This window comes from Dryobates pubescens, chromosome 11 (genome assembly GCF_014839835.1).
Source record: "Dryobates pubescens isolate bDryPub1 chromosome 11, bDryPub1.pri, whole genome shotgun sequence".
In the NCBI taxonomy this organism is placed as follows: Eukaryota; Metazoa; Chordata; class Aves; order Piciformes; family Picidae; genus Dryobates; species Dryobates pubescens.
Window position 1 is genome coordinate 2,081,218 of NC_071622.1, and position 27,113 is coordinate 2,108,330.

A 27,113-nucleotide genomic window follows, 5' to 3' on the forward strand; every position below is an offset into this window, starting at 1 on the left:
AGATTTTATAGCAACCTATTTTCTATTTCAAATATATTTCACATCAACCTATTTCTATTTAAAATACATTTTATAGCAACCTATCTACATTCTCAATCTATTTTATCTCAACCTATTTATAGTCTAAATATATTTTACAACCACCTATTTCTATTTTAAATACACTTTATAGCAACCAATTTATATCTTAAATCTATTTCACATCAACCTATTTCTATTTGAAATCTATTTTATAACAACCTGTTGATATCTTAAATCTATTTCATAGCAACCTTTCTATATGGGAAATATATTTTATAGCAACCAATTTATGTCTTAAATCTATTTCACATCAAGCTATTTCTATTTTAAATCTGGTTTACAGCAACCTATTTATATCTTAAATCTATTTCACAACAACCTATTTCTGTTTTAAATGTGTTTTATATCAACCTTTCCATATCCTAAATGTATTTTATAGCAACCAATTTCCAGCTTAAATATATTTTGCATCAAGCTATTTACATTTTCAATCTATTTTACAGCAACCTATTTATGCTCTAAATATATTGTACAGCCCATTTATATGTTCAATCTGTTTTATAGCAACCAGTTTCTATCTTAAATATATTTCCCATCAACCTATTTATCTTTTCAATCCATTTTCAATCTATTTTATAGCAACCTATTTATATTCTAAATATATTTAATAGCAACTTACTTGTGTTTTAAATCTGTTTTATAGCCACCTATTTATATTTTCAATGTATTTTAGGGCAACCTATTTTAATGTATAGATATAAATATAATATATTTATTAATATACTGAAATATATATTTTTATATTGACCTATTTCTGAAAAAGAGGGGGTTTAAGGTTGGTTTTTGGTTTTGGGTTTTTTCCAGTAGAGCCTTAAAGTGGGTAAGGAAACTGCTGTGAACTGTACCTGTTATCACTCAGATTTAGCACTCTCAGCTTCTGCATCTGCCCAATCTCATCAGGAAGGAATTCCAGCTTGTTGGAGCGCAGAGACATCACCGTCACGTTCTTGCAGCTTCCAATCTGGAGGGAGGAAACACAAAACCCCACAGGTGTCAGGAGGCCTTCTTCAAGAGCATTCATTATGACCAAGTTTTTAAGTAAGGTGGCCAAAAAATATTTAAGTTTTTACTGTGACCAAAAGCAGCAACTAGGGAATCAGATCAGGACATGATGCCCTCCCTTGGTCACTGACAGCAGGGCGATGCCAAGGGATACCTGCACTGCTCTTCTGAGTGGCATTCTCTTCTTTACATGAATTTACTGATTTACTGCTTCTACTATTTTGAATAGAATGAGAGAATTGTTTGGGTTGGGAAAGACCTCTAAGATCACCCAGTCCAACCATTAGCCCAACACCACCATGGCCACTAAGCCACATCCCCAAGTGCCATGGCCACGCACCTCTTGAACACCCCCGGGGATGGTGACTCCACCACCTCCTTGGGCAGCCTGTGCCAATGCCTGACCACTCTTGCAGGAAAGAAATGGTTCCTATCTAAACAAATCTAAATCTCAATCTAAACCTCAAAATCAAAATCTAAGCTAAATTGAAATCCAAATCAGACTCCAATCTAAACTGAACTCCAAACCCAATTCTAAATCTAATCCTAAATCCAAATCCAAATCAAATCCAAGTTTAAATCCAAATCCCAATCTGAATCCAATTCAAAATCCAAATAAAAATCTAAATCTAAATCCAAATAGAAATTTAAATTTAAATCCAAATCTAAATAGAAATTTAAATTTCATTCCAAATCCAGATCTAAACCTTATCTCAAGCTAAAATCTTAATCTAACCCCAAATCCGAATCCAAATCCAGATCTAAACCTTATCTCAAGCTAAAATCTTAATCTAACCCCAAATCCAAATCCAAATCCAGATCTAAACCTTATCTAAAGCTAAAATCTTAATCTAACCCCAAATCCAAATCCAAATCCAGATCTAAACCTTATCTCAAGCTAAAATCTTAATCTAACCCCAAATCCAAATCCAGATCTAAACCTTATCTCAAGCTAAAATCTTAATCTAACCCCAAATCCGAATCCAAATCCAGATCTAAACCTTATCTCAAGCTAAAATCTTAATCTAACCCCAAATCCAAATCCAAATCCAGATCTAAACCTTATCTCAAGCTAAAATCTTAATCTAACCCCAAATCCAAATCCAAATCCAGATCTAAACCTTATCTCAAGCTAAAATCTTAATCTAACCCCAAATCCAAATCCAGATCTAAACCTTATCTCAAGCTAAAATCTTAATCTAACCCCAAATCCGAATCCAAATCCAGATCTAAACCTTATCTCAAGCTAAAATCTTAATCTAACCCCAAATCCAAATCCAAATCCAGATCTAAACCTTATCTCAAGCTAAAATCTTAATCTAACCCCAAATCCAAATCCAGATCTAAACCTTATCTCAAGCTAAAATCTTAATCTAACCCCAAATCCAAATCCAAATCCAGATCTAAACCTTATCTCAAGCTAAAATCTTAATCTAACCCCAAATCCAAATCCAAATCCAGATCTAAACCTTATCTAAAGCTAAAATCTTAATCTAACCCCAACTCCAAATCTAAATCCAGTCTAAACCTCCCCTGGCAAAATTTGAGGCCATTTCCTCTCTCTCCATCACCTGATACTAGGGAGAAGAGACCAAGCCCCACATGGCTCCCTCCTCTTTTCAGGGAGCTGTTCCCTCAGCCTCCTTTTCTCCAACCCCAGTTCCCTAAGGTGCTCCTCACCAGCCTTGTTCTCCAGACTCCTTCTTGGAGCGCGGGGCCCAAAAGTGAACCCAGGATGCGAGGTGCAGCCTCACCAGTGCCCTGTGCAGGGGACAATCACACCCACAGTTCCCTCAGCAACTCCTGAGGCCCGGCAGGTAAGAAAGATTTGTTCTTCCCCATGGTGCAGAAAGACCAGCTTTAACAGATTCTTCCTCTGAGCAGAGGACCTATCACAAACCACTTTCATCTTGCCATTTAACGAAAGAGAATCAGCTTCTCACTTCTCTGGGCAGCTCAGGCAGGAAATTCTCATCCACAGCCAAGGTCCTCAGGTTGTGAAGGTAGCCGATGGTGGAAGGCAAGGACTCCAACTCATTGCAGCTGCAGTCAAATTCTTCTAACAAAGACAAACTGCAATTGTAAATACACTTGTTAGATGCTGTACAAGGAGCAGAGAGCAGACACCCAGCCTCAATCCTTGCAAAGTGCTAAAGCATCGCACTCCTACAGACATCAGGCAGCACCTTTGCTGCAGATTTCCAGTGAAGTCCATTTTATTCTAGGAACTATCATAGAATCACAGAATGAGTCTGGTTGGAAAAGACCTTAAAGATGATTGAGTCCAACCATTCTCTAACTCTGCCAAGCCTGGTGCTAAACCATGTCCCTCGGCACCAACCATTCTCTATCTCTTCCAAGGCTGCTGCTAAACCACGTTGCTCAGAATGACATCTCTGCTTCTTTGAAACACCTCCAGGATGGGCATTCAAACACCTCCTTGAGAATCCTCTTCCAGTTCCTGAAGGGTTTGAGAATCCTGAAGGGTTTGAGAACACTTTCAGTCAAGAAGTTTCTTCTGTTGCCCAGCCTAACCCTCCCTTGGTGCAACTTGAGGCCATTTCACAGTCTCACAGTATCGCCAAGGTTGGAAGAGACCCCAAGGATCATCGAGTCCAACCTGTCACCACAGACCTCATGACTAGACCATGGCACCAAGTGCCACGTCCAATCCCCTCTTGAACCCCTCCAGGGATGGGGACTCCATCACCTCCCTGGGCAGCACATCCCAATGACGAATGACTCTCTTGGTGATTCATAGATTCATAGAAGGGTTTGGGTTGGAAGGAACCTTGAGACCATCCAGTTCCAACCCCCCAGCCATGAGCAGGGACACCTCCCACTAGACCAGGATGCTCAAGGCCTCATCCTATCACTTTTTACTGGGGAGAAGAGACCAATCCCCACCTTTTGTTGTGTGACCCATGACAAACATCAACATTCCTTCCTTCTGCTGCCCCTTGGCTGTTCCACAACTGCTACCTTCTTCTCTCAGGGGCTTTAATTATGACTAAAGTTAAATGGCAATTAATTATTTCTTCCTCGGTGTTTTGCTCCTCCCCTGTCCACTGCCCTGGTGCTCAGAAGATTGTTTGTTGGGGCTTTTTTCCTCCCCCACCTGTTTTGTTAGATCTTCTGTGAAGCTCACCTCTGCTCCTCAATGTTTATGTGAGTCACCCTGGCAGGCCTGGGCTATGTCTACCTTACCTTTGTTCCAGTTTCTTAATTAAAAAAAAACCCAAGAATTCTTTCAGTCTTGAGATTTTATGAGACATGAAACCATAAATAGCTATTCCTAACATGGACTTCTCAGAACTTTCCTCTAATTGCAGCATTTCAGCAGAGTGAAAAGCCACAGTGAGTCATAGAGTGATTAGTGACAGAGGCGTGGAAGGGATCCAACAGCTCTGCCAGCTTCTGGGGACAGATTTTCTTTAAAGCAAGCTTTGGTTCCACCACCATTTGTTGCAAACTAGATGCAGAACCATTCAGTAAGGTAGAAAAGCCAGTGGTGTCCAGAGAAGGGCAACACTGCTGGTGAAGGGGATGGAGAACAGGGCTGGTGAGGAGCAGCTGAGGGAGCTGGGGTTGTTTAGTCTGGAGAAAAGGAGGTTGAGGGGAGATGTTCTGGCTCTCTACAACTCCCTGAAAGGAGGTTGGAGCCAGGTGGGGGTTGGTCTTTTCTCCCAAAGAACAAACAACAAGAGGGAACAGCCTCAAGTTGCCCCAGGAGAGGTCTAGGTTGGACGTGAGGAACGATTTCTTCTCCTTGAGGGTTGGCAAGGTCTGGCCTAGGCTTCCCAGGGCAGTGGTGGTGTCCCCATCCCTGGAGAGGTCTCAAAGCTATATAGATGTGGTGCTGAGGGCCATGGTTCAGTGGTGACCTGGCAGTGCTGGGTTCATGGTTGGACTCCATGATCTTAAAGGTCTCTTCCAACCAAAGTGATTCTGTGGTTCTCTCTTTGCCTACTGCATACAGATGGAAGTCAAAGGGGAAGCTTGGGGGTTGGAGAAGATGACCTTGGAGGGTCCCTTCTAACCTGAAGCATGCTGTGTGATTCTGCAAATGGCAAGATGCACAAAGTCTTCCCTTTACTGATGGTAACCCAGCCAGAGAAGCTTGACAAGAGATAAGCTAATTGAGAGGCATGACGCTTCCTGTGGTGATCAGAGGATCTGATGCTCCCCGCGGTAACTGCGGAAGGTTCCCCGACAGTGAGGAATGGCTTGATCAGACAACAGAATTGCATTTAGAAGAGATTGTCTGGCACAGGCATTCCCAGCTGCTTCCCTTCCTGATGCCATCAGCAGCAGAGAAATGAAGATGGCCACGATAAACCAGCAAAATCAAAGGATTACAGAATGGTTTGGGTTGGAAAGGACCTTGAGAAGCATCTGGTTCCAACCCCCTGCCATGGGCAGGGACACCTTCTACTAGCCCAGGTTGCTCAAGGCCTCATCCAGCCTGGCCTTAGAATAGAGTAGAATTAACCAGGTTGGAAAAGACCTTTGAGATCATCAAGTCCAACTTCTCATCCAACACCATCTAATCAACTCAACCATGGCATCAAGTGCCTCATGCAGGCTCCTCCAGTGATGGTGACTCCACCACCTCCCTGAGCAGCACATTCCAACAGCCAATCTCTCTTGCTGGGAAGAATTTCTTCCTAACATCCAGCTTGAACCTCCCCTGGCACAGCTTGAGACTGTGTCCTCTTGTTCTGGTGCTGGTTGCCTGGGAGAAGAGACCAACCCCCAGCTGGCTACAGCCTCCCTTCAGGTAGCTGTAGAGAACAATAAGGTCTCCCCTGAAAACCTCCCCCTTGAACACCTCCAGGGAGGGAGCACCCACAACCTCCCTGGGCAACCTGTTCCAGTAGCTCCCCACCCTCACTGGAAAGAATCTCTTCCTAATCTCCAGTCTAAATCTGCCCTTCTCCAGCTTCAATCCATTGCCTCCCATCCTAAATCGGTGTGCAACTCTCTTTCACCCCTCTTAAGTCCCATGCTTACAACAAGATTCTTCAGCAAGTGATTTTGCATTCATGATGGGCTGTCCACGAAAGCCAGCTGAGAGAAAGGGCTGGAATGCCAACAATGCAAATGTAACTGAAATAAGTAAATAAACCATTAACTCACTGCCTTCTTGGGCTAAATTGAGATGATTCTGGAGCTTTTGCAGACAAAAATAGGACATGCACCTGCTGCTCCTTTTGGCAGCCATTGAATTGAGGCATTTCACACGTCCTGAGGTAGATGAGGGATATTTTGAGGTAGATTGGTAGAGGGAACCTCATGGAGAATGAAGAGTGCTGGAAGAGTAGTTCCAACTCATCATAGTCTCATCTCATACTGGCACAACCCTTATAGAATCATAGATGGTAAGGTCTAGAAAGGATCTCTGGAGCTCATGGAGTCCAACCCCCCTGCCAAAGCAGGATTACCTAGGGAGGTCACACAGGAGTGCATCTAGACAGGTCTTGGAAGTCTTCAGGGCAGGGGACTCCACAGCCTCTTCGGGCAGCCTGTTTCAGGGCTTTGCCACTCTTACATAAACAAATTTAACCTTCTGTTGAGATGGAACCTCCTTGGTTCCAATTTGTATCCATTGCCCCTTGTCCCATCACGGATCACCACTGAAAAGAGCTTGGCCCCTTCCTCTTGACACCCACATTATAAGATCCCCTCTCAGGCTGCTCTTCTCCAGGTTCAGGAGCCCCAGGTCTCTCAGCTCTCCTTCATCAGACAGATGCTCCAGTCCCTTCATCACCCTTGTAGCCTCTGTTGGACTCTCTCCAGTAGTTCCCTGTCTCTCTTGAACTGGGAAGCTCAGAACTGGACTCAGTCCACCAGCTGTGGTCTCAACAGGGCAGAGTAGAGGGGCAGGAGAACCTCCCTTGACCTACTGGCCACACTCTTCTTCGTGCACTCCTGAAGACCATTGGCCTTCTTGGCCACAAGGGCACATTGCTGTGCCATGGATAACCTATTGTCCACCAGGACTCCAAGGTCCTTCTCCATGAAGCTGATTTCCAGCAGGTTAACCCCTAACCTGGGGTGTTCCTCCCCAGGTACATTTACTCTTGTTGAACCTCATGATGTTCCCCTTTTCCCCAACTGCCAAAAGAACCTAAACCCTGACTTAGCTGCAGCCTCTACTTGGCCATCATCAGGCAAAAGGAATTTTGCAGACCCAAGAATACAACTTCACACTTTGATATGCAGCTTCTGGTCCTGTGAGATGAGGTGTAGAAACACAAAGCACTCAACCCCACACACTGGCTCTTGATCCACTGCACCATTGCCTGTATATGGACCATGACTTCCCTCATGACACCTTCCCATCCGAGAAGGTGAAGCATTGGTGTTCTCTTGGGTCCTACAGACAAAGCCTCCAGCCTTTGGCTCCAAGTTGGCCAAGTCCTTAATCAATGTTTGTCTTCTTCAACTAAAGCATGCAACCAAGCAGACTTGATGGGGTGCTTGGTTGCATGATTTAGTTGATTAGGTGAGTTGGATAATAGGTTGGACTTGATGATCTTGAAGGTCTCTTCCGACCTGCTTTAATTCTAATTCTAATTCTAACTCTAATTCTAATTCTAACTCTAACTCTAACTCTAACTCTAACTCTAATTCTAATTCTAACTCTAATTCTAACTCTAGCTCTAACTCTAACTCTAACTCTAACTCTAATTCTAATTCTAACTCTAATTCTAATTCTAACTCTAATTCTAATTCTAATTCTAATTCTCATTCTAATTCTAATTCTTATTCTGATTTTATGTGCAATGTTTTATTAAGCTGGGACTGGTGTGCATGGTGTCTGCAGGATAGAACTCTTGACAGGCTTGCTCTTTAAACAAGAGTGATAGAAGTGAGGGTGGAGGTTCACCATCAGCAACCCAGGCAGTGTGGGTTGTCACTTTGATGGTGACAGAGCCCTGGAACAGGCTGCTCAGAGAGGTTCTGGAGTCTCCTTCTCTGGAGAGATTCCAAACCTGCCTGCATGCAATCCTGGGCCACCAGACTTAGGTGAACCTGCTGTAGCAGGTGGGCTGGACTAGACTATCTCCAGAGGGCCCTTCCAGCTCCTGCCATGCTGGGATTCTCTGCTTTTATGCTTCTGTGAAGTGCTTTGTGGCTCATCATGAAACTGGTCCCTGGAGGGAGAGTTCCCTCCTCCACACCGCTCCTCTTTGTGTGACAATAATACACTCTGCAGTGGGTACTACGACTAACATTTAGGAGAACCAGTAGGAAACTGTCCAAATGGATGAGTCAGAGCAGAGAAGTTCATTTTGATGTGGGAGACTCTCCCCTCATTACACGAGAGAAGGGATTTCACTTAAAATCCCAACCAATCACTCGGAAATAGTGTGGAAAGAGGAGGTGCTCAGCCACCTGCTTGGCGTTAAGGCAGCAGGATGCATCTCTGAGATGGAATTGAGGCTTCATGACAAGCAAGAGTGAAGGACAGGAAAGGAGCTTGCCTTCAGTTGCAGAAATTCAGTAATTAAGAGATGTTCTTAATGGTTTTAACAAATCACCCCCAAAATTGCTGAAGACCTTTCTGGGGAGTGTCCTGTACCGCTCTGAGCCCCCTGAGCTTTCTCTGCCTGCCAGAATTGATCACTAGACAATGATCTGCATAGCAAATGTTTGCCCTTTTCTGATTCACAGGATCTCTGAGTCCCAGCAAGGTCTGGGGTTAGAAAGGACCACTGGAGATCATCCAGTCCAACCCCCTGCTAAAGCAGGGCAGCCACAGCAGCTTGCCCAGCAGCACAATGCCCAGCTGGCTTTGGAAGCTCTCCACACAAGGAGACTCCACAACCTCTCTGGGCAGCCTGCTCCAGGCAACCTCACAGAAAAGAGGTTTCTCCTCATCTTCAGGTGGAACCTCCTGGGTTCCATCTTTAGTGAGCTCTGTTTCTTCTCCATGTGCCCCATGCTGGGGGGCAGGAAGGCAGAGGTGGCACTTGCAGGGAGGAGAGGTCAGGACAGGGGAACCTCAACTGCCCAGCAAGGGACTGCAGCCCCTGTGTGGCGTCTGCAGGACACAGCTGAGAGAGTACCAGGGTCAAGCCTGGCTGGTGTTCTGGGAGGACTCTGTCCCTTCTGCCTTCCATTCCCATCCCTGTGCTCCTGCATCCAGCTCCAAAATCCATCTCCTGAATCTGGTTCCCATCTGCTGCTGAGTCCAGGCTGGGACTTGCCCAGTGCCTGCCCCCAGCATCAGTGGTGCCCATGGTGCCATCATTGCTGTTTGAGTTTCTTTCCCACCCCAGCAGTCTCTCGCCTTTCTTCCCTTCCTCTTCCTTTTGGGAAGCAGAGGGCTTCATGGCCAGCATCTGGCACTGGGCTGGTGGCCACCCAGCCCTGATGCTTGACAATTAAATATCCTGCTTCCCTCCCACATATCAGTTTAGACATTATTTCAGAAATGAAATAGGCAGAGGAAGAGGAATCCTACAGAAAGATCCATTCTGCAGATACATTCTGCTAGGAGTGGAGATGGTTAGGGTATGAACCAACCCAGAGGCTCACTTTTGGAGAGCCATTTGCATGCACCTGGAATTTCCCATTACAGCTGCAGAGCAGGAAGCTGAGGACACAGCAGCAGTCAGAATCCTACACCAGCGACCCTCTCGCAGCACACAGCAGCTAAAGGGCTTCATTACTGCTTTGCCTAATGAGATTCATTATGACATTCCCACATTTCCTGTGCCCACTTCACCGGTGCTGCTTCGAGGTTGTAAGAAATCTTCACACATCTGAGAGGCTTTGCAGCCATTTTCTCCTCAAGCATCAAGCTCTGGCTGTTGCCATGGAAACAGACGTATTCCCCCACAGACTTCCAGACCTTCCACTTTTCTGGTGGGGTGTTTTTTTTTACTTAATGTTTTTTTTTTTGCTGCTCTCATCATCTAAATTGCAAGTAATTCACACAGAGGAATAGCTTTGTTCTTTCTTGCCTTCTTTTTTTTCTTTTTCCTTGATATTTCCCCCCCCTTGGGAAATGGGATTTCATCTGCTCCCCACTGCAGGTCCACGGAAAGGAGTTGCTCCAGATTTGGTTTTTTAATCATAGAATTACCATGGAATTGTCAGGGCTGGAAGGGACCCCAAGGCTCATCCAGCTCCAGCCCCCTGCCATGGCCAGGGACACCTCACACCACAGCAGGTTGCTCACAGCCACCTCCAGCCTGGCTGCAAACACCTCCAGGCAGGAGGCTTCCACCACCTCCCTGGGCAGCCTGTGCCAGGCTCTCACCACCCTCCTGGGGAACAACTTCTTCCTCACAGCCAATCTCAATCTCCCCATTTCTAGTTTTGCTCCATCCCCCCCAGTCCTATCCCTCCCTGACACCCTCAAAAGTCCCTCCCCAGCTTTCTTGGAGCCCCCTTCAGATCCTGGAAAGCCACAATGAGGTCTCCTGGGAGCCTTCTCTTCTCCAGACTGAACAGCCCCAGCTCCCTCAGTCTGTCACAGTATCACCAAGGTTGGAAGAGACCTCAAAGATCATCGAGTCCAACCTGTCACCACAGACCTCATGACTAGACCATGGCACCAAGTGCCACATCCAGTCCCCTCTTGAACCCCTTGTCCTTACAGCAGAGCAGCTCCAGCCCTCTGCTCCTCCTCGTGGCCTTTCTCTGGACACCTTCCAGCACCTCCAGATCCTTCCTGGCACAGAGGCTGCAGAGCTGGCCCCAGAGCTCCAGCTGTGCTCTCACCAATTTCAGTGATTTCAATGTTCCCAGCTGGGTGTTGGGCCCACAGTTACAAAATGATCATTCAGCCTATCCTTGCCTTATTTTTTACTTTTTTCAGTTAAAAACCACCACCACCACCACCAAACCTCCACAAGCACAGGGGAAAACACCACATTTTGGTCAGTGCTGAGCATCCTGAAGCTTGTACTCACTTTCCAATGGCGTTTGGCAGGATCGTGAGCTGATTGTCATCCACTTTCAACGTCGTGAGTCTTTTCAACAGCCCTACAAACAGGTGAAGAAGAAGAAGAAGAAGCAAGAAATGAGTCCTCTACATTAATTTTTATTGTTTTAAACTTTCTATAATCATAGAAGCATCAAAGGGTTTGGGTTGGAAGTTCCAAACAGGCTGCAGTAAGCAAGAGCACCTTCTACTACACCAGGCTGCTGATGGCCCCATTCAGCCTGGCTGTGAGTGTAGACCACAGAATGGCTTAGGCTGGAAGGGATCTTAGAGATCATCTGCTCCAACCTCCCTGCCATGGGCCCCTGTACTTAGCACTGGTTAGGCCACACCTTGAGTCCTGGGTCCAGGTCTGGGCTCCTCAATTTAAAGAAGGACATTGAGAGACTTGAAGGTGTCCAGAGAAGGGCAAGAAAGCTGGGGAGGGGTCTGGAGCACAGCCCTGGGAGGAGAGGCTGAGGGAGCTGGGGTTGCTTAGCCTGCAGAAGAGGAGGCTCAGGGGAGACCTTCTTGCTCTCTCCAACTCCCTGAAGGGAGGTTGTAGCCAGGTGTGGGTTGGTCTCTTCTCCCAGGCAAGCAGCACCAGAACATGAGGACACAGTCTCAAGCTGTGCCAGGGGAGGTTTAGGCTCAGGGTGAAGAGAAAGTTCTTCTCAGAAAAAGTAATTAGCCATCGGAATGTGCTGCCCAGGGAGGTGGTGGAGTCCCCATCCCTGGAGCCTTGGATGTGGCACTTGGAGCCATGGTTTAGTTAGTCAGGAGGTGCTGGGTGACAGCTTGGACTTGCTCATCTCTGAGGTCTTTTCCAACCTTATTGATTCTATGATTCCATGATCGCCAGGGAGGAGACATCCACAACCTCCCTGGGCAACCTGTTCCAGTGTCTCACCACCTTCACAGGAAGGAGGTCAGACTGTAACTATTTATTCCTTTTGTACAGGAGCTAAATGCCCTCTAAATGACCATCTTCAGACCAGAAAGAGCACATAAAGCAAGGACTCCTGAATTTGTGGTGGAGCTGTGAGAGACCAAAGCGGAGCAGAGCTGTGAAAGCCAGCTAGCGACATTCATCGAGCACGGCGTCATTCATCAGCAATACATTATGGAATCTTCACTGAGTTGATTCAAAACTGGGGAATTGAACAGTTCCATGTTCAAAGGGAAGCACTTAGGGAAGTGAAAAAGGTGATGATTTAATGGGCTCATCAGCTGGGAGCGACAGAAGAGAGGGAAGGATCTGAAGTGCTTCCAAAGAACAGAGAAGGGACCAAGACTGAAATGAAATACCCAGATGCAGAGGGCGATGTCTCTACAAGCACTTTGCTTCCAGGATTTGGCTATATTCTGAATAAGTCAGGAATTCTATGCATGCAACAGAGTCAAAAGAAGAAAATGAGCAGTTGGGAGCCATTCTTTAATGCTCCCTTATGGAATTGCCCTGCTGCAACCAAGGGTGGTAATTGCCTTCAAGATCTTCACACCGTTGCCATCGCCACTTATTCCTACTTTCAAATGTAGATCAGATCAATCATCTCTCTCTTTGCTTATTTTCTGTGGCAGAGTCATCAATGCTTTCTAACCATGGCTTTACAAAATGATTGTCCAGGCACAGATGTTCTACACTCCTTTGGAGCTGAATGGCAGCTCTTCCTCCAGCTATTAAAAGTCTCATAATAACCAGAACACAAAACACAGAGAGAGAGAAGGCATAAATGAAACCCTTGGTTGTAAGAGGCCAGGAGAGATCCTGAGCTTTTCTCACCTATGGAGTCTGGCAGTTGCTGCAGCATGTTGGATGACAAGAGGAGGTCTTCAAGTCCTTCACATCCTGATATGTCCAAGTCAACAGTTTCTATCCTGTTTTTTGACACATCCAGGTACACCAGCTGTTTTAACTTCCCTATAGACTTAAAAGCACGTTACATAGAGTTACTCCAACAGTCACACATGATTCCTCTGCTCAATTCAAGACAAACAACAGCAATGCAGGCTTAAATCCAGTTGTCTCAGCAACCTTTCACTGCAGTTCTCTCTCTGAAGCACCAGCAGTGGTGACCTGCCAACCTGTTTGTCCTGATAGCTACAAAAGGAACTGAAAAGAACTGCTGAGGTTCATCCTGAAGTTCATCCTGGAGCCAAAAATGGCACCTGCCTTTCATTCTGACCTGTTTCTTGAAGCAGGAGCTTCTGGTGCAGGGTGTTTAGCACAATCTGTCTCATAAAGAGAATTCCAGGACACCTTCTTAGGACACCACCCTTAAAAGCTGCACTGGCATGTGCTGAGCTTGCAGCTCAATGAGAGCTGAGGCTAAAGCCTCTACAGAATCTAGCAGCAGTAGCAGACAAAGCCAGAACCTGCCTTTAAGACTGCAACAGGGGTTGGAGTATGTTGTTACTCACCATGATTAATCAACCAGGGTGAGGAGAGGGTCACTCATGTCTTTTACATGCCCCATTTAGGTTATACCAGGTGGAATGCAACTTAAGAAGGTATTTTCCAACCTGGTTAATTCTATCCCATCCTATCCTATCCTATCCTATCCTATCCTATCCTATCCTATCCTATCCTATCCTATCCTATCCTATCCTATCCTATCCTATCCTATCCTATCCTATCCTATTCTCTGGATAGCTCTGCTTGAGCAGGGTTGGACAAGATGACCTCCAGAGGTCCCTCCAACCTCAGCCCATCTGCACACAGCTAACCAACACATCCTAAGCTACTGAATGTGCTCCACATTCATTAGATCTGAGGAAATCATTTCCCTTCACCATGAAAACTATACAAAACTAAACTAAACCAGGTCCAGCTAGAGGCTGTCATCTAATAACACAGCCATTAAAAGGGGTTTATGGGGAGGCTTTGCTTTCTTGATAACAATTAATAACTCTTGGATCTAGGATGAAGAAGCCACTCAAGAAAATAGCTCCCTGCATCATGCAATACTTTGATGACATAAATGTTCATACCCCAGGTAGTATTTGCAAAGAGTTGTTGTCCATCCACAATTCCTTCAGGTTCTGGATTTGTTCAAGAACCTCAGGCTGAGGAGACAAAAGAAACCAAACACCACAGAGCATTATGGAGAGTTCAGTCAATCCATGCTTTCCTTCCCTAACTGAATCCATGTTTTTCTCAGCCAAATGAATCCACATTTTCTTGAATGAAATAGAAATCAGTATTTTCCTAACGAAAAGATTCTTCCTTCCCTTTCATTTCTTCTCTTTCTAGGACCCACATCAGTTATTGGCAGCAATATTTCATTGAATTTAACCACTCTTGCTCTTCTCCTAAACTTGTAACATGGAAGAACCCTTCAGAAAGCAAATGCAGACGAGGAGGAGCTTGAAGTTTGGCAGAGTCCTGGGGTAGTGGTGTGATATGCTGTGGTATGGGGTCTAGGAACAAGACAAATCAAAGCAGTGAAGAGTTGTGGAGCTTCAGAAGCACCACGCTGAAAGGAAAGACCAGAAATGTGGCCAGCAGGTCAAGAGAGGTGATTCTGCCACTCTGCTCTGCTCTGGTGAAACCTCTCCTGGGGTCCTGTGTCCATCTATGGGACCCCTACCACAAGGCAGACATGGATCTGCTGGAGCAGGTCCAGGGGAAGGCCACAGAGAAGGCTGGAGCACCTCTCCTGTGGGGACAGGCTGGGAGAGTTAGGGCTGTTCACCCTGTGAGGAGAAGACTCCAGGGAGACCTTAGAGCTGCACTTCAGTATCTGAAAGGAGCCTACAGTAAGGCTGGGGAGGGACTGTGTGGAAGTGCCTGCGGTGATAGGACAAGGGGCAATGGCTTGAAACCGGAGCAGGGGAGATTCAGGTTGGACATCAGGAGGAAGTTCTTCACAATGAGAGTGGTGAAACCCTGCAGCAGGTTGCTCAGAGATGGGTTTGAGGCCCCATCCCTGGAGACATTCAAGATCAGACTTGATGTAGCCCTGGGCAGCCTGATCTAGTTGGAGCTGTCCCTGCCGCCTGCAGGGGGCTTGGACAAGATGCCCTTTGAGGGTCCCCTCCAACCCAATGCACTCTTTGTGGATCTCCTCATGTCGAAGTGCCTCTTGCAGGACTTACAGTCTGCAGAGGAGGTTGAAAGCAGCAGATTGTTGAATACCCTGCTGGACAGGTGGTGTCTGTATGATTTAGTGTCTGCAGCTGTCATATGCAGTGGTTAAAATGGTGACACCAACAGCCAGCAATGTACCCTCGAGGCCAAGAGAGCCAATGGTCTCCTGGGGTCCATCAAGAAGAGCATGGCCAGCAGGTTAAATGAGGTTCTCTTCCCACTGTACTCTGCCCTGGTGAGGCCACAGCTGGAGTACTGTGTCCAGTTCTGGGCTCCCTGGCTCAAGAGGGCCAGGGAACTGCTTGAGAGGGTACAGAAGGGGGCTAGGGAGATGATTAGGGGACTAGAACATCTCTGATGGAAAGAAAGGCTGAGGGATGTGGGGCTTTTCACTCCAGAGAAGTCTGAGAGAGGATCTTCTCCATTTTATTTCATGGAGTTGTAGAGAGCCTCAGCCTCCTCTCCAGGCTGAACAGCCCCAGTTCCCTTCCCCAGCTTTCTTGCCCCACAACCTGGGCTTTCCAGCTGCCCAGGTGCCATGGCCCCGGGTGGGAGAAGCTCCCAATGCATCATGCAGCCATAGGATTCTTTTGATTGGGAAAGACTTTAAAGGCCATTGAGTCCAGCCACTCTCTAACTCTACCAAGGCTGGGGCTGAGCCATGTCCCTCAGCACCACAGCTCTGTGTCTTTTAACCCCTCCCAGGATGGGGATTCAGCCACCTCCCTGGGCAGCCTGTTCCAGGCTTTGAGGACCCTTCCCTGAAGTGAAGAAGTTTCTTCTAATCTCCAATGATCAGCTAAATCAGATCCTGTTCAACTGGAGAGCTCAGTCCCTCAGCTTTCCATGTGGCCATGGATTGTGTTTCTAGGGGGAAAAAAAATGTTTGCTCAGTGTTCTAATGATAATTTATTTCAATTTGCCTAATTCTATTGAAACTTTATTGTCCCCCAATGGTTAACATCACTTCTAATTTTCCAGGCTAAATTGATTAATGGTCATTTTACACTGTTTGTCCCTGTGATAATTAATGTTTCTTTATTCCTCCAGAGTGTTCCCTGATTGAGGTTATTAGAGACAATCAGAATTTCCCCTCTCAAGTTGAATTTCCTTTTAAGTTCCTCTCACCAGGCACAAACCCTTCTGAGAGACAACAGCCTGCTCCTGTGCTGTCCATATCACAGTTAGACTTTGAATACCCTGAGCATGGACTCTGGTATGGCATGTGATGAGATACCATGGGTTAGGGGGCAGTTTTGGGCACCCCACTCCAAGAAGGGCATTGAGAAGCTGGGGCAGCTCCAGAGGAGGGCTGTGAATCTGGTGAGGGGTCTGGGGAACAGGGCTGGGGAGGAGCAGCTGAGGCAGCTGGGGTTGTTCAGCCTGAGAGAAAAGGAGGCTGAGGGGAGACCTTCTGGCTCCCTGCAACTCCCTGCAAGGAGGCTGGAGCCAGGTTGGGCTCTTCTGCCAAGAGAAAATGATATGACAAGAGGAAACAGCCTCAGGTTGCCCCAGGAGAGGTTTAGGCTGGACATGAGGAACAATTGCTTCCCCAAAAGGGTTCCCAAGGCCTGGCCCAGGTTGCCCAGGGCGGTGGTGGAGTCCCCATCCCTAGGGGTGTTTGAAAGCCATGGAGATGTGGTGCTGAGGGCCATAGTCTAGTGGTGACCTGGCAGTGCTGGGGTGATGGTTGGACTCCCTGATCTTAAAGATTTTCTCCTTTACAGAAAAATTATCTGTTGTAAAGTAAGAGTGGTGAGACTCTGCCCCAGGCTGCCCAGAGAGGTGGGATCTGCCCCATGCCTGGAACCCCTGCAGGTCAGGTTGTGTGGGGCTCTGAGCAACCTGCTCTAGCTGCAGCTGTCCCTGCTGATGGCAGGGGGGTTGGACTGGATGACCTTCAAAGGTTCCTTCCCACCTAAAGCAGCCTGTGACCCTATGATTCTAAAAGTGCAGGTCCTACTGAACAGCCCTGGCAGTGGCAGGGCTCAGAGAAGATGAGAGACCAGTGTCTCATAAGGTTTCTTTTCACATGTTTCTAGTCCTGCAAGATGAAGCCAATGAGGTCTCCTTGAAAGGAGCCACCCTTGAAACCTCCCTCAGAGTGTTTCTGAGAAGGGTCAGTTCCTACAGATTCAGAGATCCATGGAATGGTTTGGGTTGGAAGGGACCTTGAAGGCCACCTAGATGTAGTAGACACATTACAGGTGAAGCAGCTATAGATAAAGGGAATGTGATTATCTTCTCTGCTGAGATCATCCCCCCATAGCTACTCAATCTCAGGACACCAGATCTTCATCTTAGCAGTGAGTTAGGGACAGAAATTCCTCCTGGAGTCCAAAGTTTACTTCTGCTAACAGCAATTCCTAATACTTGCAAGATATAAAGATAGATATTGACTAATCAGCACATAGCTGGCACAAGGGGGATTTTACTGAGATCATTTGGGGGCATGGCTTTGTGGCCATGGTGATGTTGGGGTGATGGTTGGACTTGATGATCTTAGAGGTCTTTTCCAGCCTTAGTGATTCTATGATTCTATCAATTCATCCCCCATTGAAGTGTTCCAGCACTGGCTACCAGCTCACAGTGAGAGCTGTGTGACCTCCATAGAACAGTTTGGGTTGGAAGGCACCTCCAAAAGTCATCTCCCCCTGCAGCAAGCAGGGACATCCTCCCCTGGATCAGGTTGCTCAGAGCCTTGTTGAGACTGACCTTGACTGTCCCCAGGGAAGGGGCCTCAGCTCCCTCCCTGGGCAACCTGTTGCAGTGTTCCACCACCCACAAGGTTCACCTGAACTGCTGAAGCCTGGTGGAGATGCAGCACATCCTAATAGCACCTCAGGAACAACGAGCAATCCTCTGTTCCTCAAGGCAAGGTGCCCACAGCACGTGGCTGCAACTCAGCAAGGCCTTTCAGAGCCAAAGTTTCATGCCTCATGCCCAGAGCCACCAAACCACAGAAGCTTTCTGTTAGAAATCAGTGCATTTCTTACCAGTTCAGAGAATTCATTATTGCCCAGATCAAGCCTCTCCAGCTGAGTCAGTTTGTGCATTGACCTGTAACAGATGAGGAGACATCCAAGATGAAATCCTTGCTGGCAAACTGTCCACGGGGTTCGGTTCAGATCAAAAGAAAGCTGAGGTGACACCAGCATGGCAAAAAGAGAACCACAGCAGGCTGATGGCTGATGCAGGTAAGAACACCACACTCCAGTTTCCAGGCAGGAGCTGAAGTCCTTGGACTAAAAAAAGTTCAATCCTTGCTCAAAACCAACATTCATCTGAGTGCCAAAGTGAAAGGAGAAACCTTGCTGCCGTTTTGCAGGGATGCTGAAGGGAAATGACCTCTCTCACATTTATTGGTGATTGAAAGGAGCAGAAATGGTGCCTCTGGGGATAAGGGTGGATGAATTTCTTAGCAGCTTCTCTGTAAAGCACCAGGAAGTGGCTCTGCCTACCAAAACTATACAGAACACAGAATGAACCAGGTTGGAAAAGACCTTTGAGATTACTGAGGCCAACCTCTCACCCAACACCATCTGATCAACTCAACCATGGCACCAAGTGCCTCAGCCAGGCTCTTCCTAAACACTTCCAGGGATGGGGACTCTCAGTGGTGCCCAGGGACAGGACAAGGGGCAATGGGCACAAACTGGAACCCAGGAGGTTCCATCTGAACAGGAGGAGAAACTTGTTTGTTGTGAGGGTGCTGGAGGCCTGGAGCAGGCTGCCCAGAGAGGTTGTGGAGTCTCCTTGTGTGGAGAGCTTCCAAAGCCAGCTGGGCATTGTGCTGCTGGGCAAGCTGCTGGGGGTGCCCCTACTTGATCAGAAGGGTTGGACTGGATGATCTCCAGAGGTCCCTTCCAATCCCCACCATGCTGGGATTCTGTGAAAGGCCTCTAGTGATTGCAACTTCCCATGCTTACATGAAAGTGCTCAAAACCCCACACCTTGAAACCAGACCTGGCAACCCAGCACCAGCATCCCTCTGCTAGTTACAGACACAGCTCCTGTCCATACATGCACAGAATTCCAGAGTTTGAGATAGCAAACTCCAAAACTCTTCAAAGGTGACCTGATGGTGACATGTCCAGAGAAGGGCAAGGAGGCTGGGGAGGGGTCTGGAGCACAGCCCTGGGAGGAGAGGCTGAGGGAGCTGGGGTTGCTTAGCCTGCAGAAGAGGAGGCTCAGGGGAGACCTTCTTGCTCTCTCCAATTGCCTCAAGGGAGGTTGGAGCCAGGTGGGGGTTGGTCTCCTCTCCCAGGCAAGCAGCAGCAGAACAAGAGGACACAGTCTCAAGCTGTGCCTGGGGAGGTTTAGGCTGGAGGTAAGGAGAAAGCTCTTCCCAGCAAGAGAGATTGGCCTTTGGGATGTGCTGCCCAGGGAGGTGGTGGAGTCCCCATCCCTGGAGGTGTTGGATGTATCACTTGGAGCCATGGTTTAGTTGTCAGGAGATGTTAGGGATTAGGTCATAGGTTGGACCTGATGGTCCCAGAGGTCTTTTCCAACCTGGCTGATTCTATGATTCTAATTTCTTGTGTGTTTGTTTTTATTTGAGAAGAGTTTCATTCTATTATTTATTTATTATTATTTCTTCCAAGGAGTCATTCACTAAAGTAGGGCCAGGAAAGGCACAATCATGAGTAATGCTCAGTTAAACACTCAGCACTTGGAATGATGTCATGGGAGAGAGTTAAGGTGCTCATAAAACCCCACAGCCAGAGCTGCCACATAAATCCACAGCCAGATCACTTTTGGGTCTGCTCTTCCATTCATAAGTGAGTGCTGGAATGCTGTGGAGAAGGTCTGAAGGTCAGCTGTGGAAGCTCATGGTGGGTTCAGAACAAGATGAATCTTCTATTGTAATTTTCCCTTATTTTTAAGCCCATTAGTGGAATGTGGCTCTCCAAAGCCTACACATCCTGGAAAACAAGCACTGAGAGATGGTTCTCAAGCACCTACAGCTCCATGACAACCAGCTCAGAGAGATGGCTCTCAAACACCTACAGCTCCTTGACAACCTTCCTGGGTGCAACTTGAAGGAATTTCCTCTTGTCCTATCACTTGTTAGATGGGAGAGGAAACCACCCCCAGCTGGCTCCAACCTGCTTCCAGGGAGTTGTAGAGAGCCAGAAGGTCTCCCCTCAGCCTCCTTTTCTCCAGGCTGAACATCCCCAGTTCCCTCAGCTGCTCCTCACCAGCCCTGTTCTTCAGACCCTTCCCCAGCTTTGTTGCCCTTCTGTTCCAACAGCTCAATCACAGAATCATAGAATCAACCAGGTTGGAATAGGCCTCAGAGATCATCAAGTCCAACCTCTCACCTAATACCCAACACCTCCTGACAACTAAACCATGGCTCCAAGTGCCACATCCAATCCCCTCTTGAACACCTCCAGGGATGGGGACTCCCCCACCTCCCTGGGCAGCACATCCCAGTGGCCAATCTCTCTTGCTGGGAAGAGTTTCTTCCTCACACCCAACCTAAACCTCCCCTGGCACAGCTTGAGACTGTGTCCTCTTGTTCTGGTGCTGCTTGCCTGGCAGAAGAGACCAACCCCCACCCGGCTACAACCTCCCTTCAGGTAATTGTAGAGAGCCAGAAGGTCTCCCCTGAGCCTCCTCTTCTCCAGCTCCCTCAGCCTCTAAGAGGTAACAATCCCTGAGTGAGGAGCAGTGGTGCAGAGACACAACCAGATGTATGCAGCCTTAAATACACCTGCAGGGGTAACACTGCCCCACAACTAGTGTCTGCTTCTTCTACATCACACTTCCACATACATGAGAAGGTTCTAACAGTCCCACACTCAGTTTCCTTCTGCAACAGCACACAGAGTTCTGTTTTCATTTATGGTCAATGGAAATTACAACTTGCTGCAGAAACAAGAGGCAAATAAAGACAAATCTGCCCAGAGAGGTTGTGGAGTCTCCTCCTCTGCTGAGATTCCAAACCCAACTGGGCTTTGTGATCCTGGGCAAGCTGCTGTGGGTGCCCCTGCTTTAGCCAAGGGGGTTGCATTCGCTGATCCCCAGGGCTCCCTTCCTGCCCCTAGCATAATGTGATTCTGAGACTATAGCAGAGACCATGATGCCTACAGCTACCAAATCTCTGATGACTAAAGAGCTCCAGAAGCCCTCAGTCAGCCATGACAGCATCTTTCTTCATTGCCATTATTAACACCAGGAGAGGTCAGGAGCAAAGAAGCCACAAAGCGTCCTTCTGCCTTGGCTATCAGAAACATCACTGTGCCACACACAGGGCTGGGCACACCACCTGGGTTAAGCACAGAGGGAAACCACCCAACATATCCAACTGGATTGAACATTCATAGATACATGGAATCAACCAGGTTGGAAAAGACCTCAGAGATCATCAAATCCAACCTATTACCTCATACCTAACACCTCCTGACAACTAAACCATGGCTCCAAGTGCCACATCCAAGCCTTTTCTGAACACCTCCAGGGACAGGGACTCCACCACCTCCCTGGGCAGCACATCCCAAGGGCCAATCTCTCTTTCCATGAAGAACTTTCTCCTCACCTCCAGCCTAAACTTCCCCAGGCACAGCTTGAGACTGTGTCCTCTTGTTCTGGTGCTGCTTGCCTGGGAGAAGAGACCAACCCCACCTGGCTACAACCTCCCTTCAGGGAGTTGGAGAGAGCAAGAAGGTCTCCCCTGAGCCTCCTCTTCTGCAGGCTAAGCAGCCCCAGCTCCCTCAGCCTCTCCTCACAGGGCTTGTGCTCTGGACTAAGAGGCAGCCTCCATCAGCCTTTGCCTGCCAAAGCTGTTTGGTTTCATAACATAGTTTTGGAGAACTACCTCAACACAGTCTACTCGTGCTGCTGCTCCTGCTGCTGCCATTTCTGGTGCCTGAAAAGCTGCTGACTCCACATCCTCTGCTGTTTGCTGCCAGGCGATGGGCAAGGGCACTCTCCATCTTCAAATGCTAAGGTGAGAAAAACCAGTTTCAATGCCCCAAAGATGGAACTGCTGCTGCAGAAGGTGTCTAAACACATCCAACGCATCTACAGCACTGAAGGCTTGGGGAGGCTTGACCAAATCCTGCACCAGGAGCCTAAAATAAAAGCACCACAGAGACAAGAGTCCCACCTAGAGAAACTGAAACCAAGCTCCTCCTGATTCAGTCAGAATCAGAGCACCTGGGCATGACAAACCCTGGGCAGCCTGCTCTAGTTGGAGGTGGCCCTGCTCTCTGCAGGGGGGTGGGTCCAATGCCCTTTGAGGGACCCTCCCCACCCAGTGCAATCTGTGAATGTGGGAATCACATTTCAGGGGAAAGCTTTTGTGTGCAGAATGCAAGGAACACACTGATTGAAACTCATGAAATCCCAGACTGCTTGGGTGGGAAAAGACCTTCAAAGGACCACCCAGGCCAACCCCCCTGCAGCCAGCAAGGACATCTGCAACTAGAGCAGGCTGCTCAGAGCCCCAGACAACCTGACCTGCCATGGCTTCAGGCATGGGGCAGCTACCACCTCTCTGGGCAACCTTGGCCAGGGTCTCACCACCCTCAGTGTCAAACCTTTCTCCCTTCTCTCCAGCCTGATTCTCCCTCTTTGAGTTCCAACCATCACCCCTTGTCCTGTCACAGCAGGCCCTGCTCAAAGATCTCTTTCTTTGAGCCCTGAAAGGCCAACAGAAGGTTTCCATGGAGTCTACTCTTCCCCAGACTGAACAAGTCCAACCCTCTCAGCTTGGTCTAGCAGCAGAGGGCTTCCAGCCCTCCCATCATTGCTGTGGCCTCTGGCCTCACTCTAACAGGTCCATGTCATTGCTGAGGACTCCTGAGCTGGCCCCAGCCAGGGAGACCTCATTGCTTTCCAAGCTCACTGAGAGGAGGTTGGAATGCGGTGGGGGTTGGTCTCTTCTCCCTAGTATCAGATGATAGAATGAGAGGATATGGCCTGGAATGCTGCCAGGGGAGGGTTAGGTTGGACATGAGGAACAATTTCTTTCCTGCAAGAGTGGTCAGGCATTGGCACAGGCTGCCCAGGGAGGTGCTGGAGTCACCATCCCTGGAGGTGCTCAAGAACCATGTGGCCATGGCATGCTGGGACACGGTTTAATGGCCATGGTGGTGTTGGGCTGATGGTTGAGCTCGATGCTCTTAGAGGTCTTTTCCAACCAAAACAATTCTGAGGATCTATGATTGTGGTTTCAGAAATGTCCTTCCCACCAGCAGGTGAAAGCTACATCACCAAGCTATGCAATATAGGATTCACATCTCCAAAGGATTCACCACCACATGTTTTTACTCTTGGCTACTGGATCTGCATGGCATGAATGAACACACATGAAAGGGAGAGCTAATTGTAGGCTGCAAGACTCAGAAATGCAACTTTGCCCCTGTTTCCTCATGTACTTTCCCAGAGAGCAGCGAGAGCTAACTTCAGATGTTGAATAATTAAGAGGCTGAAGCAAGTTCAAACAGTGCTAAGGAATATCTGATGACTGAAAGTTAACTGAATCAGCTGCCTCCCCCCTCCCAAAAAAAAAACCCCAAGAGTAGATGAATTTACTCTCAACACAGGTTGCTTATTTAGTAATCCTTTTGATTCCTCTTTCTATTCAAGTATGGCCTAAAGACAGCATGAAGACATCAAACCCAGGATTATTTCTAAAGGCAAATCCAGAGAAATAAGAGGTTAGAAAAAGGTGTTAGAAAAATAAAAGACAACCATGAATCTGAGGTCAAAAATGTCATGACTCAGAAGTATGAACTGAGGGAGAAGGATGGAAGTAGTCAGAGATAGGATAGAATGGAATGGAATGGAATGGAATGGAATGGAATGGAATGGAATGGAATGGAATGGAATGGAATGGAATGGAATAGAATAGAATAGACCAGGTTGGAAAAGACCTTTGAGATCATCAAGTCCACCCTATCACCCAACACCATCTAATCAACTCAACCATGGCACCAAGTGCCTCATCCAGGCTCCTCCAGAGTTGCTGACTCCACCACCTCCCTGGGCAGCACATTCCAGTGGCCAATTACTCCTTCTGGGAAGAATTTCTTCCTAACATGCAGCCTAAACCTCCCCTGGCACAGCTTGAGACTGTGTCCTCTTGTTCTGGTGCTGCTTGCCTGGCAGAAGAGACCAACCCCCACCTGGCTACAACCTCCCTTCAGGGAGTTGGAGAGAGCAAGAAGGTCTCCCCTGAGCCTCCTCTTCTGCAGGCTAAGCAACCCCAGCTCCCTCAGCCTCTCCTCCCAGGGCTGTGCTCCAGACCCCTCCCCAGCTTTCTTGCCCTTCTCTGGACACCTTCCAGCAGCTCAACATCTTTGTCAAGGAGCACCTCACAAAATGGAAGAGCAGAAGGAGGAGCCCCTGTTGATGGACATAAAATATGTGTATGTAGTTAGAGTGGTCATGGGTTAGCATCTGACTTGGTAATGATTGGACTCAGTGCTCTGAGGGGACTTTTCCAACCCAAACCAGTCTGAGATTCTCTAGTTATGCCCCTCAGAACAATGGTTGATTTCTTCATGGGTAGCTTGAGCTGTAGAAGTTTCCTCTCTCTGGAGGTGCTCAAGGCCAGGCTGGGCAGGGCCCTGAGCAATCTGGTCTAGTGGAAGGTGTCCTAGCCCATGGCAGGGGGGGGTTGGAACTGGATGATCTCTAAGTTCCCTTCCAACATAAACCATTCTGATTCTATGTATAGTTTCCAGGCTCTGGAAGATCTCCACAGAAAGCTCTCCAAGAGATTTGTTTTGCCACACTATCAATAATGTGTTTGACCAGAGAGGACACCACAAGCACATGAACCCCATCTGATACACATGACAGCTCGGAGAACCAAAGAGGAGGCCAGAGCAAGACTTTCATCCAAGAGACATGGCCAAGGAAAGAAAGCCAAGCAACCACAGAGCCACAATGTGATCCCCTAATTCAGTTATTAGAGAGCTGCTGCAGGTGGGCAGAGAGGACAGAATAGAATCATAGAATAGAATCAATAAGGTTGGAAAAGACCTCAGAGATGATCAAGTCCAACCTATCACCCAACACACCATGGCTCCAAGTGCCACATCCAATCCCCTCTTGAACACCTCCAGGGATGGGGAGTCCACCAGCTCCCTGGGTATTCCATCAGGCAATGTGGTCACTGCTGAAGTGCCCACAGCTCCAGCAGGTTCAGGTCCTACACTTAGATATGGCTAAGGATGGCAGCAACTTCAAAAAGCTATTCTACAGTCTACAGCAGTGTGCCCAGGTGGCCAAGAGGGTGGCTTGGATCAGCAACAGTGTGGCCAGCAGAACCAGGACAGGGATTGCCCACCTATACTCAACACTGGTGAGGCCACACCTCTAATCATGGAATCACAGAATTGTTAGGCTTGGAAGGGACCTCAAGGATCAGCCATAGAATCTTAGAATCCAACTCCAACCCCCTGCCATGGCCAGGGACACCTCACACCCCAGCAGGTTGCTCACAGCCACCTCCAGCCTGGCTGCAAACACCTCCAGGCAGGAGGCTGCCACCACCTCCCTGGGCAGCCTGTGCCAGGCTCTCACCACTGGGTTCAGTTTTGGGGTCCTCACTCCAAGAGGGGCTGGAGCAGGTCCAGAGAAGGGCAAGGAAGCTGGTGAAGGGTCTGGAGAAGAGAGCTGGTGAGGAGCACCTGCAGAATGTGGGGTTGCTCAGTCTGGAGAGAAGGAGGCTGAGGAGAGACCTTCTGGCTCTCTGCAACTCCCCAAAAGGAGGTTGGAGTGAGGTGGGGGCTGGTCTTTCTTCCCTAGTAACAAATGGCAGGAGAAAAGGAAATGGCCTCAAGTTGCACCAGGGGAGGTTTATGTTGGACTTGAGGAACAATTTCTTCCTCCAGAAGGCTGTCAAGGCCCAGGCTGCCCAGGGCAGTGGTGGAGTCCTCATCCCTGGAGGGGTTCAGGAATTGTGTAGGTGTGGTGCTGGGGGACATGGCTCAAGTGGTGACCTGGCAGCACTGGGCTGAGGGCTGGATTCAACCATCTTCAAGATCTCCTCCAGCCACAGGATTCCACGTGCTCAGCTCTGAACCATCCAGCCCTAACCCAGCACCCTGTTAAATGGCAGAGAGCCACCCTCCCCGCTGGGCATGGCAGGCAAAAGCTTCCCATCCTGTGCTCAGGGCTTCCAGCAGCCATCTCCTCTTGGTTTCCCTCCCCTCTCAGTGCTGACCTTTCTTACTCTGCACTTTGTTGTTATCATTTTAGTAATCAAAGCCTATCAAAAGGAGGCTGACTGAGGGCGTTGTGAGCAGAGGCAGCAACCTTCTTGCCTACCATCAACCAAGCAGGGCCTGAGAGAGCAGAGCACAGAGTCTGAGTGCAACCACATTAGATCTCATTAGTAACAGTCAGAGGCAGCTCATGGTGTGTTTAGCTGCCAGTTGTTCTGGGAGGAGCTCGGGGTTCTGCTGTAATTAAGAACAAAATGAGTGGAAGGTGGGCTGGGGCGATTCTCCACGGTTGTCAACGCTCTCCCCTCCTACTGCTTTGTGCTATGAAGTCTTTAGCTGAAATGGAGCCCTGCTAATGAGAGAGAAACTCTTCTGGAGGGAAAAAGCAAGCACTCTTGCATCTGCTAAATGGAAGGTTTAAGGGAGCAAATAAGTAGCTCCTCATGAAGTTCGAGCAGGGCAAGTTTTGGGTCCTACTGCTGAGGAGGAATAACCTCCTGCACCAGTACAGGAGAGAGGGTGACCTGCTAGAAAGTGTCTCCATGGAGAAGGTCCTGGGAGCACTGCTGGACAAGTTGGTCCCCATGAGCCAGCAATGGGACAAGAAGGCAAAGGGGCATCAAGAAGACTGCAGCCAAGAGGTCAAGGGAAGTTCTTCTTCCACTCTACTCTGCCCTGGTGAGATCACAGCTGGAGTCTTAGATCCAGTTCTGGGCTCCCCAGGTCAAGAGAGATTAGAAACTACTGCAGAGAGTCCAGGGGAGGCCACAACAATGCTGAAGGGCTTGGAGCATCTCTGTGAGGAGGAAAGGCT

At 48.2% G+C, this 27,113-nt stretch overlaps 1 protein-coding gene across 1 annotated transcript in view; it reads right to left on the reverse strand.

Annotated features, from left to right (window-relative positions):
• Positions 1–27,113, reverse strand: part of LRRC7 (leucine rich repeat containing 7) — a 186,813-nt gene that overhangs the window by 55,112 nt on the left and 104,588 nt on the right. The window contains exons 7-12 of the mRNA XM_054165628.1: positions 18,110–18,173; positions 14,015–14,089; positions 12,807–12,951; positions 11,013–11,085; positions 3,027–3,156; positions 927–1,042 (exon numbers count right to left, since the gene is read on the reverse strand). Coding sequence (XP_054021603.1) covers positions 927–1,042; positions 3,027–3,156; positions 11,013–11,085; positions 12,807–12,951; positions 14,015–14,089; positions 18,110–18,173 — 603 coding nt within the window. The remainder of the gene's footprint in view (positions 1–926; positions 1,043–3,026; positions 3,157–11,012; positions 11,086–12,806; positions 12,952–14,014; positions 14,090–18,109; positions 18,174–27,113) is intronic.